Consider the following 14,857-nt stretch of genomic DNA (forward strand, 5'->3'; position numbering starts at 1 on the left):
AATCCAGGGTGAACAATTTCATATTTAAAACCCAGCTCCTGCAAAATGCCCTCAGAAGTGATTGCCTGGCACGAGCAGAGTCACCAATGAGCAGCTGATTGGTTGGCCAATTAAAATAAAACTGATGGATCATTAAAGCAGCCAGAGGTTTCCAAGAGGCTTTCTCTTTTCTTTTTCTTTTCTTGGTCCAGGCTGCTGGTTTTCGGGTTTAGTTTTTTTTCTTTTTAATTATTATTTTTTCACAGGCAGACTTGAGCTCCTGCTCCCTCCACTGTGTGCAGGTGGGGATCTGTTCCTGGATGTGTGCACCCAGCTCCAGTCCCTCTTGGAAAACCTTGAGCTCCTGCTGGTTTGGAGCACAAGAAGCACCAGATCCCCTCTACCAGAAAGTGCTGCCCTTTGAGAGGTTTGGGATGCTCAGGCAGCACCTCAATGCCTGCAACACGTCTTGACTGTGAGTCTCTAATGCCAGGACAAGGGTGAGAAATTCTACAAATATAAGAAAGACTCAACTTTCCCCAAAGGCAAAATTTTTTGTTTTGCTGAGGACAGGTTTTCTTCCAACAGCAATTCACAGAAATTCTCATTCCATCTTCTACAGCAGTTTTGGCATAAATATATCCAGGTACTTGCTCCTGTGAAATGGATCACTACAGTGATCAGCAAAAAAAAAAAAAAACCCCAACATCTCTTTCCTTCTTAACAATCATTATTTTATTAATATATTTTACAAGATTGCAGTTGAAATCATTTAAATACAAACTTTTTTTTTTATACAGAAAGTGTAATAAAGTTAAAATAGTTCCTTGTGTAATTCATAGCATTATTGCAATGCTTACAAAATTTTGCATAGAGTGTGCAAGGATTGATGTTATTTGATACAAAAAAGCTTTATATTTTCCCACACAACCACACACATACATAAATTAAAAACAAAAAAAAAGCCAAACAAATCTGAATTTCGTAATGAGAACTGTGATAAGACTTTAAATTAATTTTGTCCTGTTTACACAATCAAGGTCATTGGTGGTCTTCAGAGTAGAGGCCAGACAAGGTGTTTTCCCACCACAGATGACAGCTGCTATAGCACAGGGGTCCATGCCTTTTATGCTGCTGCTGTAGATGAACAGGGTTTGCTTTGACTTGCACTGAGTGCTGTTTTGCTGTTGGCTCTACCTCCATGGAGTATTTTTGGGTGAATATTGACAATTCTATTGGCATTTGCTCACAGGGAAACTAACTGAAATATGGGGTGGGGAAAAAAAATAAACAAAGCCACGAGCAAAATCCAGATCCTTCCCTGCTCCCAAACCACCACACAGTGCAGGTCCAGACCAAGGTCTGGGTCACAGCTCAGGAAAAGCTCTGACCTGGGGAGGAATCCAGGTGTGAATGCTGTCAGCTTAGCCCTTCTCTGACAAACACAGTGGACAGTAATTGCTCACATCTGCCCTTTATGAGGTTTCTGGCATGCACTTACTGTGCAGGACTTGTTCATCTTAACTTCCATGCTCGCGCTGATAACCCACAGAAAGGGACAAAAAAGTCAATTTCCCCAGCAGTGCCTGCCCTCAGGAGTTGCTGCTCTCAAGGTGGGCAAAGGCTTGTGAGAACAGCACCCAACAACAACCACCATCACTTATCCCACCCAGGCTGCAGATACACATCACCTGTACCATCTGCAGAATCACTAAAGCTGCCAGTGTCCCATTATCTGTGACAGCACTGACACCGAGTGCACAGGGCCAGAGGAGGACTCAGATAAAGACAAAACTATCAGGCTGTGGTTTAGCACGGGAGGTCACTCCCTGCTCTAAGGCAGCCACCCTGGAGAGATCCAGCCCTGGTGTGGGGGACTGGTGGGGTTTGCAGTTAAGGGAGTGTGGGAGAAGCTCTAACAGCAACATTTTTTTTCAGCTACAATCCAAGCTCCAGCAAAAATAGCACCACCCACAAATAATTATTCTCCTGATCTCCAGCATCAGCCTGCCTCAAGATGTTTCAAGGACTCCATTCTAAGGAAATTTTTAAAAGACCGAAGGACATACATTGCTTTAGGAAGAGATAATGCATTTAGCAGAAGAAGGTTTCAGAGGGCTCTATCTCCTATCAGTGGTTAAGCCTTTGAAAGGGGAAAAAATGTAAGAGTACAATGCAATTTAAAATTCCTGTTACATGCAAAGATGCACTTGACTTGTGCTTTGCAATGGGCCTGTTCCTATGACGACAAACATGCTAGAAATGGTAAAACTTTTCATTTGGGTAGGACCCGATGAGAGGCTCCACAGAGTCCTTTTTAATCTCGGAAGAAAAGACTGTTTAGCTAAAGCTGCATGCTTTATCTGAAGCATTTGGTGGCACAATGTAAATGTAACATTTTCACAGAAATTCCTCCTGATATTTTGTCTTCCTGGCAGAAAGTTTCAACCAACTAAATGCGAGGCAAACATACAATTACATATCACTTCACAGTGGACTTATCCCTCCTATTCTTTAATACCAGTTAAAAGCTAACAAAAGCTCAATCCATGGAGATCAGCTGCCTCAGAGCAGATCTGACTTCCTCTGAACAGGCAGCCCATCACTCCTGGCTGGTGGCCCAAAATCCCAGCCACCACAGGGCTTCCAGCTGCAATAAGGTGAGACATTTCCTGGGAGGGACACCAGTGCTAACTTTGCTGCAGGAATGACACTTGTAGTGAATTAATTTTTAAGGGACTTGCACTTTTAGTTTAAAGTGATTTGGATGGGAAATCTCAGTGGGGCACTATAATTATATTTCCTTCTTTGTTTCAGATAAAAATCCCGCAGCTTTAAATATCCATCTTTTCCTGTATTCTTTATACCGTGTGTCGCTTTTCACAAGGGCACAACACAATTCAAGTGGCAGGACAAGAGAGGCTGAAATGATAAAGCCTCAGGGCTGGATGTGCATAACCAGGGGCCTCTCAACCACAGCAGACTTAAAAGCTTTCTAAATACTACCTATTCACTGTAATTTCTATCCAAGCCCCAAGCCACTGTGGTTATTGTGGATGGAAACAACATCCCAGCAATCTTGAACAGCCCTAGCTGTAAGTGGTTTCAGTGACAGTAATTCCACTGAGCTCCATGAAAAGATCAAGCATAATTGCCACCATATTTAGTAAAATGGATGTTATTAATTTAAAGTATAATAGTGCAAAGGGACAGAGACGCTGACTGCATTACTGTGATTAGGGTGATGTCTGTCCCCATTTCTTCCCCTTCCCTCCTACCTTCCTTGTTTAATTCACTCCACTCTTGCTTGAATAACCTCACCACCACATCAGTGCTTAACCCTGCTGCACCCACAGCCATGAACTTGGCTACATCAGCTGTGGATACACAGCAACTGCCAGGCAGAATTTACCTGAATGTCCCCAGTTTTATGGCAGTGCCACCGCTAAATGCAGGTTTTGGGTTCTGGGGGTCTGTGTGACTGAGATGTGACACGATGTGGATTTCAGGGCTGCTGGGTTTGAGAGCAGGACACCAGCTACCAAAACATGACACAGCAATTTCAGAGCTGAGGAAAAAAAGGTTAAAATGGGGAAAATGGAACTGTTGCCAGGATCACGTTCCTGAACAGCCAGGGCAATAAAAAGGCTGGTATTTTCACATTCAAAAAGCACCAAAGCAGCGCTTGGCAAAGCTCGGCAGGAACACGCCCGGCGCTTGCTGGGGTGAATTCTGGATGATGACATTTCAAAATTTAAAATGTCAGCCATAAAAAAGAGCACAGCCTCTAACTTCTTTTTTTTTTGTTGTTGTTTTTACTGTAGGTAGTTCTAAAATGAAATCATTGCAGCAGTTACTCTTCTCCACCGAGCAGCCACTGGAGCTCCTGCCCTGCTAATGCTCGAGTGCAGGTAAGTGAGCAGCTGGCACCATTTACTCAGTTTATTTATACTTTCAGCCCAGGATGATGTCTTTGAGTTTTCTGGGCTATTTCTTCACGTTTCAAATTTCAGATAACCTCGCCCTCTGCACACATTTCAAGATTTTTCACATTATTTCCTCCTCTCCCCATTAACCAAGTTAGAGCCTTCCTGCCACTTTATTCTCTCAAATGCAGCTTCATGATACACCTGCATTTTTCCTGCTCAGTTCAAAAAAAGCACCACTAAAGTTAATGCATTTCAGGCGTGAGGGATGAATTTCTTGAAGTCTTTGGTCTTTGTCTCACTCTCTTTCACAATGTGAAACTTAAAGCCATTAAGAACAAACATAAAGAAAATTGGCTTGTGTTGTAAACAAGTGTATAGGAGGGTGTGTGTGTGTATTTGTGTGCATGTGTGAGCATCTTATGACAACAAAAACTCATTTTCACTAGGTTATGATGTGAGCTAGCCTGACATCTTCACAAGTTCCCCAGGAATCTCTCTTTAACCTTGGAGCAATTTCTAGGGAGGGTTTTTTATTTATCCATCGTTTTGCTATACCATATATTGCAGATTGTATTTTTAGGCTTATGCCTTCAAACTTTTTGTTTGTGCAATGTGATATTTACCATAAGAGGAGAAAAAAACCCCAACCCTTCTAAAACACAGTTGTTTCACAGCACACGACGGAGGCAACCAAATATATATCACTCTTGCACATACTCAGTTTGCTGAAAATGAATATTTAGGAGAGACTTTATACAGATTGTAGTAGTTACTGGCTTCCCCTTTTGATGCCTTCCCTTAGTGTTAACATTTCCTTGTACTCTTTAGCTGCCCATTTCACTGACTACTGGGTAATTCATGTCAAAATGTCTAATACCCAAACAAACCAACAGCCAAAAAAACCCCCACAAAGAAACTTGGAGAATGGATACAGATGTACAGCCATTATCAGGACCTCTGCTTTTGCTAATGGCAAAGTCTTTTTGCTTTAGAAGAACCATCCTACCTCAGCTATCACACACTGCCTATGGATAAGGTTCCAGCACAGGTGAGCACTGTCATTCTCCCGACCTTCTTCCACACTGTAAATGTGTAAGTGTCACATTTACAGCAAATTGGACAAGGCCCTGCAGTCCTATAAAGAGCCACCATACATAAATGCATTTATGAATCCTGCATGGCTGCCCCAGGTACCCTGACATTGGTGGCACAGTTCCTTGATAGCATTTGGGTGGGGTTTTAGTGCTCACAGCTGCAATGCATGGTCTGGTTCAGTTCCCACAGCCACTCCAAGGGCTGGCAGCTCTCCCACTGCCCTCAGCTGTTACCTGCCCAGCTCCCAGCTCAGGACATGAAGTCATCACCCATCTCCTTCCACTGACCTCAGAAATAAATTCACCACCCAGCCTTGCCTTAGCAAGGTAGGACTAAACTCCACTTTGATATAAACACCACCTCCCAAATAGCAAATGCTCAACTGAACTAAACTTCAGGCTCCATTCACAATGAAATACACCAACCCTGATTTGGTTTTGGCATTTTATCAATGGAAGGTAGAGCATACGGATGAAATTCCAGTCAGGGAAGCTCTGGTTTAAATGGATTCAGGGAAAAGCAGCCCACACAGGTACAGTAACTGTGGATATCTGGGCAAGGCAGGAGGAGAAGGGGGTCAGGTGAATCAGCCACTCCACAACAGTCTCCAGCTACAAACTGTGGAGTCTGAGAGAGCTGGATGTGTTTGGAGACAGCTTTTTAAACAGAATGCCCGTTTTTCCCCTCGATCTGAGACACAGTCCTGTTTGCTCTGGTTGCATACAATCCTCAAATGGTTTGGGATGGAAGGGGCCTTTCAGATCATACAGTTCAAATCCCCCACCATGGGCAGGGACACCTTCCACTAGCCAAGGTTACTCCAAGCCCCATCCAACTTCCAGGGATGGGGCATCCACAGCTTCTCTGGGCAACCTGTGCCAGTGCCCTCACCACCCTCACAGCCAAGAGTTTCTTCCTAATATTTAAACTAACCCTGCCTGCTGTCAGTTTGAAGCCATTCCTCCTTGTCCCATTACTCCCTGCCCTTGAAAAAGTCCCTCTCCAGCTCTCCTGGAGCCCCTTTAGGCACTGGAAGGGGCTTTAAGTTCTCCCTGAAGCCTTTTTTTCTCCAGGTGAACATGCCCAGCTCTCCCAGCCTGGCTCCAGAGCAGAGGGGTTCCAGCCCTTGGAGCATCTTCATGGCCTCCTCTGCACTCACTCCAATGTGTCGCCATCCTTCTGATGGAGGGACCTCCAGAGCTGGACAGAGCACTGCAGGTGGGGTGTCACAAGAGTTCAGAATCCCCCACCTTGACTGCTGCCCAGGCTGCTTTTGATGCAGCTCAGGACAGGATTGTCTTTCTGGGCTGTGAGTGCACTTCAGGTCACGTTGAGCTTCTCCTCAATCAACAACCCGAGTCCTTCTCCTCAGGGACATTCCTGACCCATTCTCTGCCCAGCCTGTATTTATGTTTGCCACTTGCTGAACAGCACAGGCAGCATTGCCCAAACCACTGTCTTAAAACTCAAGTGGTGTTCAAATGATCTACAAGTCCCTGCAGGGGTTCATTCTTTCTAGCAACAATTCCTCACATTTCAACACAACATATAATTTCATGTTTTTTAAGATGGAAACATGGCTGTAAAATATATTGAAACAGCAAGAATTCATTTCAGTAGGTGTAATTAAGGTACCCTTTGTTCACCTCAGAGAAGCATCTGCAGTGATGGCACAGATGTTAAGGTCATTTCCTAACAGCTCCCCAGCAGAAATTCACACCAAGATATCAATGTCCTTAGCAGTTTCATGGCTGTTGTGATATGAGAAGGTAAAAAACTCATCCAAGAGCCCAGCTGAGAAAAGCAGCCACTCGAAATTAATTTGTTAGGATGGAAATCCTCAGCGGAGCAGCCAGAGGGTGGCACAGGGATGAGGGCTGAGCCACCGGTGTGTCCGGAGCGGAGCACAGAAATCAGGATGCAGCATCCCTGATGGACCAGTCCCTGTGTCCAGCCCTACCTTCCTCACCCCCTAGAATACTCCCAGGGATGGAAGAGCTGATCTGACTCGTTTTCTGCACAGGGAACTCTCCCTGCAGCAGGTGTCTTCCAACTGCTCACACAGGATTTGGTTATGGACTGGGCCATGCTTGCTGTGAGGTTTGTGATCAGTATTCAATGGAACAGGAAAAAAAATTCTACAGTAAATGTAGGACTATGAATGGGACTTCAGTCATGGTCCCAGAGGTAACGTACACAGTATTTTGCTATATTTAACATGGCAAAAAAAAAAAAGTCTGTATCATTCTAGGTGCCCCTACAGTCTTAATGTATTTCATCAGTATCTGTTTTAAGTTGCACAACCAGTTCCCAAGACACCCTCCTGCCCCTCCCCCCAAATAAACTAGATTTATTAACAAGATAAATATGATGTGCTTCTCCTTGCTGAGTGCATTGACTTAAGGCATAGGCACAATTCCCCTCTTTGAACAGAGATGGTAAAGACCTGTGTCCCAATACAATTGTTACCCTGGGTGACCCTTTGCATTCAAACGTTGACTCAAGACATAATAATTACAGGAATCATTCGTTAACAAATAGTTGGAATTCGTTAGTTCATCGGAAAGCATTACTGAAATAGAAGTAAATAATTCCATCCTCTTTCAGGAATAAATTTTTTTGGGAGTGCTGCTTTCTTAGGCAGGAACACATCTAACCTAAACTCCACAGAAATCTTCTCTTTGAGTCCAATCAGTTTTGGATTAAGCCAGAATTGTTCATTTAAAAAAGGGGGAAAAAAAAAAAATAAAATCCTGGTACTCTCAAGACCACAAGAAAATACACAAAAAGCTGTGAAAAAAATGAATGGGCTAAATTATTTCTGAAGATTTCTGTCAGCTATGTTTTATCTTGAAGATCACTTGAAGAATACCAGCTTTGGTTAGATATCACTAGGGATGGGCACAGATCTGTCTTATTTGCACATGAGGTAATATTTCAAAAGCATCTCAGTGGCTTAGAAACCTTGCTGTCCTCGTGAGATTTACTGTGACTTGGAAACTTTTGCCATAATTGGTATATTTGGGTTTTTAAAGGATTTTTACATGCATATGGATGAAATTATGGGTCAGAATTCAATGATCTGGACTCTTCTTATTGTTTTCCAAAACTTCAAAAGTGGAAATATGTTATCGAATCAGATTTTTGTGTTTTATCCTGCCTGTGACTCCTAGAATTTAAAATAAGGAAAAAATCCAACCATGATAAGATTCAACCACAGAGTTTTAGGGATTCAAATTCTAGAGGAACCAGCATCCAAAGCCCTTCCTTTCAGTACTCTGGCTTTGTCACAATCTTCATAAATCCTTAAAAAAAGTCTTTCATTGTCAGCATCTCTGATATTTGCAGTTTCTACCAAACGTAAATAACCCTGAACTGTATATCTTGAAAAACAAGATGACAAAAATTCTGGTGTAGCACCTACATTATACACTTAATTTTATGATTTTCTCAGTTTCTAGTTGATTTTCTCTGTTTCTACCGGTGTTTAGGCAATGTCCAAATCTTAAATCTTCACACCTTCACACCAAATATGTTCAAAATTAAAGGTGTTAATGGAGAGTGTGTAGGATGATCCAGGACACCTGTTAACAAAGGAGGTTTGTGATTTTTCTATTTAGTCCAACTTTTTTTTTTTTCCCCTTCCAATAACTAAATACAGCACCAGTTTTGCCAGCAGAGAGATGATTTTAGGTAAGCGTTAGAGCTGATGTGTCACACCTGAATAGCACAAGGCACCCTTGGCCATGCACAGGCAAGTGTTGAATCCCTTCAGAAAATTACATTTATTATTTCAGCAAAAAGGTCTGGACTTTCCTACTGGCCGAGTGCATCCATCTCTCCCAACAGGGAGCCATGCTTTGGGTGATAATTAAAGAGTAATTAAAGAGTGATTTAACCTCAGGTATCTTGGATCACTGCAGGTGATCAGCACAAGCACATCTGGCTATTTTGTTGTTTTTTAAATTATTTATTTTTCATGCCACTGATTTAATGGTGCAAAAATCATCAGAGATGCTTCTCTTCCCTTTGGATGCTGGTGGGTCTGCCTTGGTTCCAGGGTCTTGCCCAGCCAGCAATCCCATTGCTCTGAGAACATGATCAAAAACGAGGGGTGATCATTGCACTGTATTAATACAGAAGGGTCCAGGGGAGCATCAGATCCAATTCTGCAGATTGTACCAGTAAATTTTGGTGTGGGAAAGAGATAGAAATGCTACACAAATGTAACAGGGTCACCCTGGGATTCCTTGTACTGAAACATCGTTTTACACAGAGGATATATATATATATATCTTATATATATATTTTTTATATATATATTCACACACACGCGCGCGCACACACAAAAAAAGTCTTTGATAGGCTTTCTGTGTTCTAGTAAAAATAGTTGGCAGCTGGATCTGTGAGACCAGAACTGGCTTTTGTGCTGCCTGTGATGCCCCACTGCAAATTGTCTCTCAAAGGCAGACGCTCGTGTTTATCTGGCAGGTGGAGCTGCTGCCTGCCTGAGACAGGAACAACCTCCCATTGGGACACACACAGAGCTCGTAGATTTTTTGCCTGGACCCTGCAGAAGAGGAAGATCCTTGAGGCAAGTTAGGTAGTTTGATTTTTGCAGAATTCAACGTTATCTGAAGTCAGAGGTGGCGAGAGAGAGAGAGAAAGAAAAAGAAAGAAAATTAGTGGAGAGCTGTTATTTCTGATGTTGTTTTTAAAGAAGCTTCCTCCAGACAATGCAGCTGCTACAAAAACTGGGTAGGGACGTGTTTTAGGATGGGAAAGTCTGACACAAATCTTGGTGAGCACATTATCTGCCTTTACCACGAGCTCCAGTTTGTTTCTGCTGAGGTACCCACCGTGTTTTCTCGGCTCGTAGCTTCCTGGGACACCTCCCAGGAATCCCATCCCAGGTTTGGATTGACCCAACCAGAGGTACCCCACTGTCAGATGGGGAGCACGGATGGTTCACACCCATCCAACGACCCTGCTCCTCCATCAGGATTTCTGACACTGTGATCCCATTGCCAGTTATGCTTGCAGGCTCCCAGCATGGACTTTTATGTACATTTAATGTATATTTTATGTATATTTTATGTATGGTTTATGTATAGTTTATGTATATTATATATATATTATGTATATTTTATGCATATTTTATGTATATGTGTAACACTTTTGTGTATATTAAAAATAACTGAAATGCTGTAACAGACCTCAATTCCTCCTTACAAACCAACGTAAGGCAAACAACGTGTGGCAACTCTCAGACACGTGGCAGCTGCAGGGGAGTGCTCTGACATCAGCCAGAACACAGTAAATAACCTGAACCCCAGAATAATAGGAGGCAACTGACAGTACTTGGAATTACAGTTAAAATCTCCAGTTTTAGTCTCCAACCATCTCATGTCCTGCAAGATACAGGTCAATTTATCATTTTAAAAGCAGCTTAGTGTTGAAAGTGACTGCTTGAAGTTGTGAAATGCCTTGGATTTCAATCTCAGTGTATTATTGTAGGGGGTTTTTTGGTACTTTTCAGAGGTTTTCTTGCTAACACCCATGATCTAGGTTTGGATTGTCTTAAAATGCAAATGTTTAGAAATAACAGAAATTGCAATTAAAAAACTGGGAGCTCCTCAGCTACATCCTTTGGTGTCTTCCATCACTGTGGCAGGAGGGGGGGATGAGAACCATGTGCCCACATAATTCTGTGACACCAGAAGAGGCTTAACTCAACACCTATTTTACTTTTGCTCTATGTTACCAGTTTTAGTTGTTCTCTCTTCCCCTTGGGAAGCTTCTCCAGTGCAACAACCTGTGTCTTCTAATGTTCTCTTTCTTTCCAGAATGAAACATCAGCCACAAAAGCTTTTCAGATCAATACCAGTGAATTAAGCTCCTCTTATAGAAAAATATATGATAAAAGATTTAATTATGTTGGCCAAGTAAATCTTATTTTAACGTGACATGGGAACAAAGAATTTAGGAGCACTGTGCATTTAACGGCTGCATAAATCTGCTGGAACAACAGATGCTATTATCCATGCACTTTAAAAATAATGAATCAGCCTTTGCCACGGAGTGAGCCTCATCTGCATGGGATGTGTTCAATCAGCACTGAAGTCAGGAGAGCCCACTGCTCCTGGGCTTGCACAGCAGCATCTCGAACGCAGCAGCTCGGAGACCCACAGGGCTACGGATCTGCAGGGGATCCGTGCCTTGGCTTGGCTTGGCTTTGCTGCAGGGCTTGGTGTCTATCACTTACCTCTCCATCTTTGGATTCCAGCCTGAGCTCTGTCCTGCACGTGGCCTTCAGGCTGCCGGCCTCGGCGTTGATCTCGATGCCCTTCGGAGCCTCCATCACCAGCGCGCGCGTGGGCGACTCCAGCCTGCAACACAGAGGGGTTACCCAGCCCCGTGGGCTCAGTGCTCCTGCTCAGGCTGCTGTGCTGCACCTGAGACCCTGCTGATGTTCACGTTCTCACCTGCTTTCAGGGGAAAACGTTTCTGCAGTGTGGTGAAACACACCACAAATCTGATCTGCTAACGTTCCACGGCAGCTTTGCTATGCTGGGCCAAGAGAAAAGGGGCAATAAAGCTGCCCCCGTGGTCAGCTTGCTCTGATTTCTAGTTCAGGTTTCTCCCCAATCAGTGCTAACGGGGTATCAGCAAAGCTGAGTACCTACACAGGGAGTGCAAGTGCTTCTCTTCCTCAAACCACTCTTCAAGCAGGAATAAATTAGTTCTCCTGATTTCCTGTAATGTGAGGTTTGGAAGGGTTTAGGGATACAAGAAAATCAATGAAAACAATCAGGCTGCAGACCCCAGACTTCGTGGTGTCCAGTCCTAGGCTCACATCACACTAGGCATGACCATGTGCTGTGCAGAGCTCCAGCTGCTCCTAACCATGGATACACTGCACAGCCCTGTTACAGCACTGCTACACAGCCAGACCTTTTACTTCAGCAATTGGGGTTAATGCTGTAAAGTGCAGAAGCACAAGCTTCAGTCTTCCTTGTTCATCATCCATTTTTAGGTCTTCTATTATACTTGTCTCTTTCTTACTTATAATACAGTCTCTCATTACTCTCTGCATTGCAAATGGCAATAAAAAACCAACTCTCTCTCTTTGGGAATATCCTCTTAGTTGATTTTACGACCATTTATTTACTGTACCATCATAAATCTAGAGTCTGGCCTCTACAGGTGAAGCAGATGGGAGGGCTGGAACAGAAGCTCCTCGGTTTTGCCTGTTTTGGGCTGGCAGCACTGACCAAAGCTGGGCACGAGGCGGCCCAGCACCACCCCCAGCTCTCTTGGGCAGCTCTCAGGGTTTGCCTGCATCAGCTCTTTCTCTGCTCTCCATATATGTAATCATTTGTGCAAGTAAGTGTATTCTTAAATGGACTCCTGCTGGTACTGAGACAACATTATGGGAGACTGAGGGAATTCAGCTGTATTTACTGCAGCCAACAGTTCAATAAAGCACAGGCACAGCTCCCTCTGTGTGGCACTTTTCAAGTTACGACTTTCCCTCTTTTCAGTGTCTTCATATTGCTGCTTTTGAACATCTTTCCCTCCAGACCCCAAACTCATCCATATTTTCCTGGCTGACTTAACTAAATTTAAATTTCAGGGAGCAATTGAGGCATATGTGGCCCAAGGAATGAGCATGGTCTTGGTTAGCAGTCTCTGCACAATCCTTCTGAGCTGCTTTTTGTTTCCTGCAGGGAACCCACATTCTATGTAAACCTTCTTTTGATTCCCTCCACTACTGTCACCCCTCAGCTGGTTGCTCTATGAGGAACCTGAGGTAAGGACTGCTGTAACTCACATTTTTTTTTCCTGCCTGACTGAATTGCAGATCACACGGAGGACAAAAAGCTGTCTGACTCATATTTTCCCTGGAGATTTCTGCCCAGGGATACAGTACACTCTCACCCTTGCTGTACCTCACAGGCTGGTGTTTGCCCTGAAAAACAAAGGACCCTCTGCTTGCCCTAAGCCCACAGGATCTGTGCTGCAGTGCCTGGAATGGAGGCACACATTCCCTCTGCTCCCCAGGCAGGATGCTCAGGAGGAGCAGCAGCGAGCTGGGGCCAGTTATATCCTAAATCATGTAGCTAAATTCACCAGAGGATGTGTCCAAACCCCAAGACAGCTGAGCTAATCTGAGGATAAAATAATTCCTAAGAACACGGCCAGGTGACTCTCCAGCTCTCCTGCATCTCAGTGACTCTCCAATTTCTTTGATGTCCTGGCTGTCTCAATATATTTGTTCATCTGTTAATCTTTTAGCTCTTCTATCCCCTGAGAAATAAATCTCCTAAGTGCAAAACAGTGTTCAGACACCACAGTGCAAACACACTGATTTGCAGCAGCACTCAATTCCTGCTCTGTACAGGGGCAGCCTCCCAGTCCCACACTTTTACTGGTGAGTGAGGAGAGCTGGGAAATCCATGGATGTCTTCCCGTGGTGGAGGATCGAGAGAGGACCTTCTTGCACACCTTTCCCTGTGCACACAGGTCCCCTGAACACCAAACTGAGTTCAAATTCAAGCTCTGAATAAGCTACCAAGGATTTGGAGTGTCCTAGATAACACTGCCCCAAAGTTTTATTCTCTTTCACATCTAATGAAGTGACGGCGTTATTCTCCCTCTTCCACCTGAAGAAGTGGAATAACAACATCTTACAAACACTTTTGAAACCCATGTGATTTTTGGACACATTCTAATCCATGCAGAGCTTCTTTCCTCATGGAGGCACAAAGAACCCTCTCCAGCACCTCCCAACAGCCCACAGTGTGATGTGGGACAAGGACACACCAACAGCTGGGGCTTTGCTGCTGCTCCATCACCCCTCACTACCTCAGACAGCTGCAATCTTGCTGACACACTGAGTCAGCCCCAACCCAACCTTTTAATGCTGAAAAGACAACTTTAAAGCTCAGAGATCTTTTCAGAACCTTAAAACTATGGAAATGATTGAAAGTACTACAACAGCAAAGTGCAGCTCTTCCAATGATGAAAGCCTTGGGCTGCAGCCCACAGGGCTTTGCACTTGTGCTGTGGTTTGGAGCCTGACTCTTCTCTCTCCTCCATGCTCCACACTGGTGTAAATCCATCTGTTTCATGGGACTCTTGTCCCAATTTATGCTACTGTAAAAGAGGACAGAAAGGTCTTAAAAATTGTTTCCTTGGTATTTAAGGGGCATATGTTTGTAAGGGATTTCATTTGATTATTTTCTGATATCCTGAATAAATCCCTGAGACACCTGACCATAAACCAGGAGCTGCAAAATCTATGCAAAGCCAGAGCAAGCAGCTGAGGAGTTTATGGGGGTTTGAGCAATGTTTACTGAACACTTTCATTTGAAGCAGGCATTTAAGAGATGCTCTGCTTTTAAACCTAATTCTGCCTTCCAGAGCAGAACCAATTTGGAGACTAATAATGAAAGAAAATGATTTAGAGATGAACAGATAATTTGTTCAAAATCAACATTTGTTTTCCAGTGTGATACTCCAGAGCTTTTAGTGGGATTCCCATCTCCTGGTGAGGTGTAAGCCTGTACTTAGAGCAGTAGGCTGGAAAGGTGGCTGCATGAATATAGATTGTTTCATTATTTGCTCCTGCTCTTGAATTTTCCATCCCAGCAATTGGCACATAAGCCCTTTTTATTGACCATGGGTGCTGCTTATTTTTGCTCCAGTATTTGCAGGACTGGATTTTGACCTCTCTCACAGAGCTGGGCAAGAAGAGTAAATGCACTGCTGTGCACAGTTACAGCTTGCTGAATTCAGCACTGAGATAAGCTACTGCCAGGAAATTGCTCCTGTCCCACCTACAGTCTCCC

General features: G+C 43.7%; 1 protein-coding gene across 11 annotated transcripts in view; it reads right to left on the bottom strand.

The window, feature by feature from the left end:
* Positions 1-691: 691 nt before the first annotated feature.
* The window catches only part of SGCD (sarcoglycan delta), a 504,819-nt gene continuing 490,653 nt past the window's right edge, over positions 692-14,857 (bottom strand). For all 11 annotated transcript variants that reach the window (XM_069028492.1, XM_069028495.1, XM_069028490.1 and 8 more), the window contains 2 exons: positions 11,269-11,392; positions 692-9,637 (listed from right to left, as the gene is read on the bottom strand). In XM_069028492.1, coding sequence (XP_068884593.1) covers positions 9,464-9,637; positions 11,269-11,392 — 298 coding nt within the window. In that variant the 3' untranslated portion in view covers positions 692-9,463. The remainder of the gene's footprint in view (positions 9,638-11,268; positions 11,393-14,857) is intronic.

Source organism: Aphelocoma coerulescens, chromosome 13, assembly GCF_041296385.1.
Source record: "Aphelocoma coerulescens isolate FSJ_1873_10779 chromosome 13, UR_Acoe_1.0, whole genome shotgun sequence".
Classification (NCBI taxonomy): Eukaryota; Metazoa; Chordata; class Aves; order Passeriformes; family Corvidae; genus Aphelocoma; species Aphelocoma coerulescens.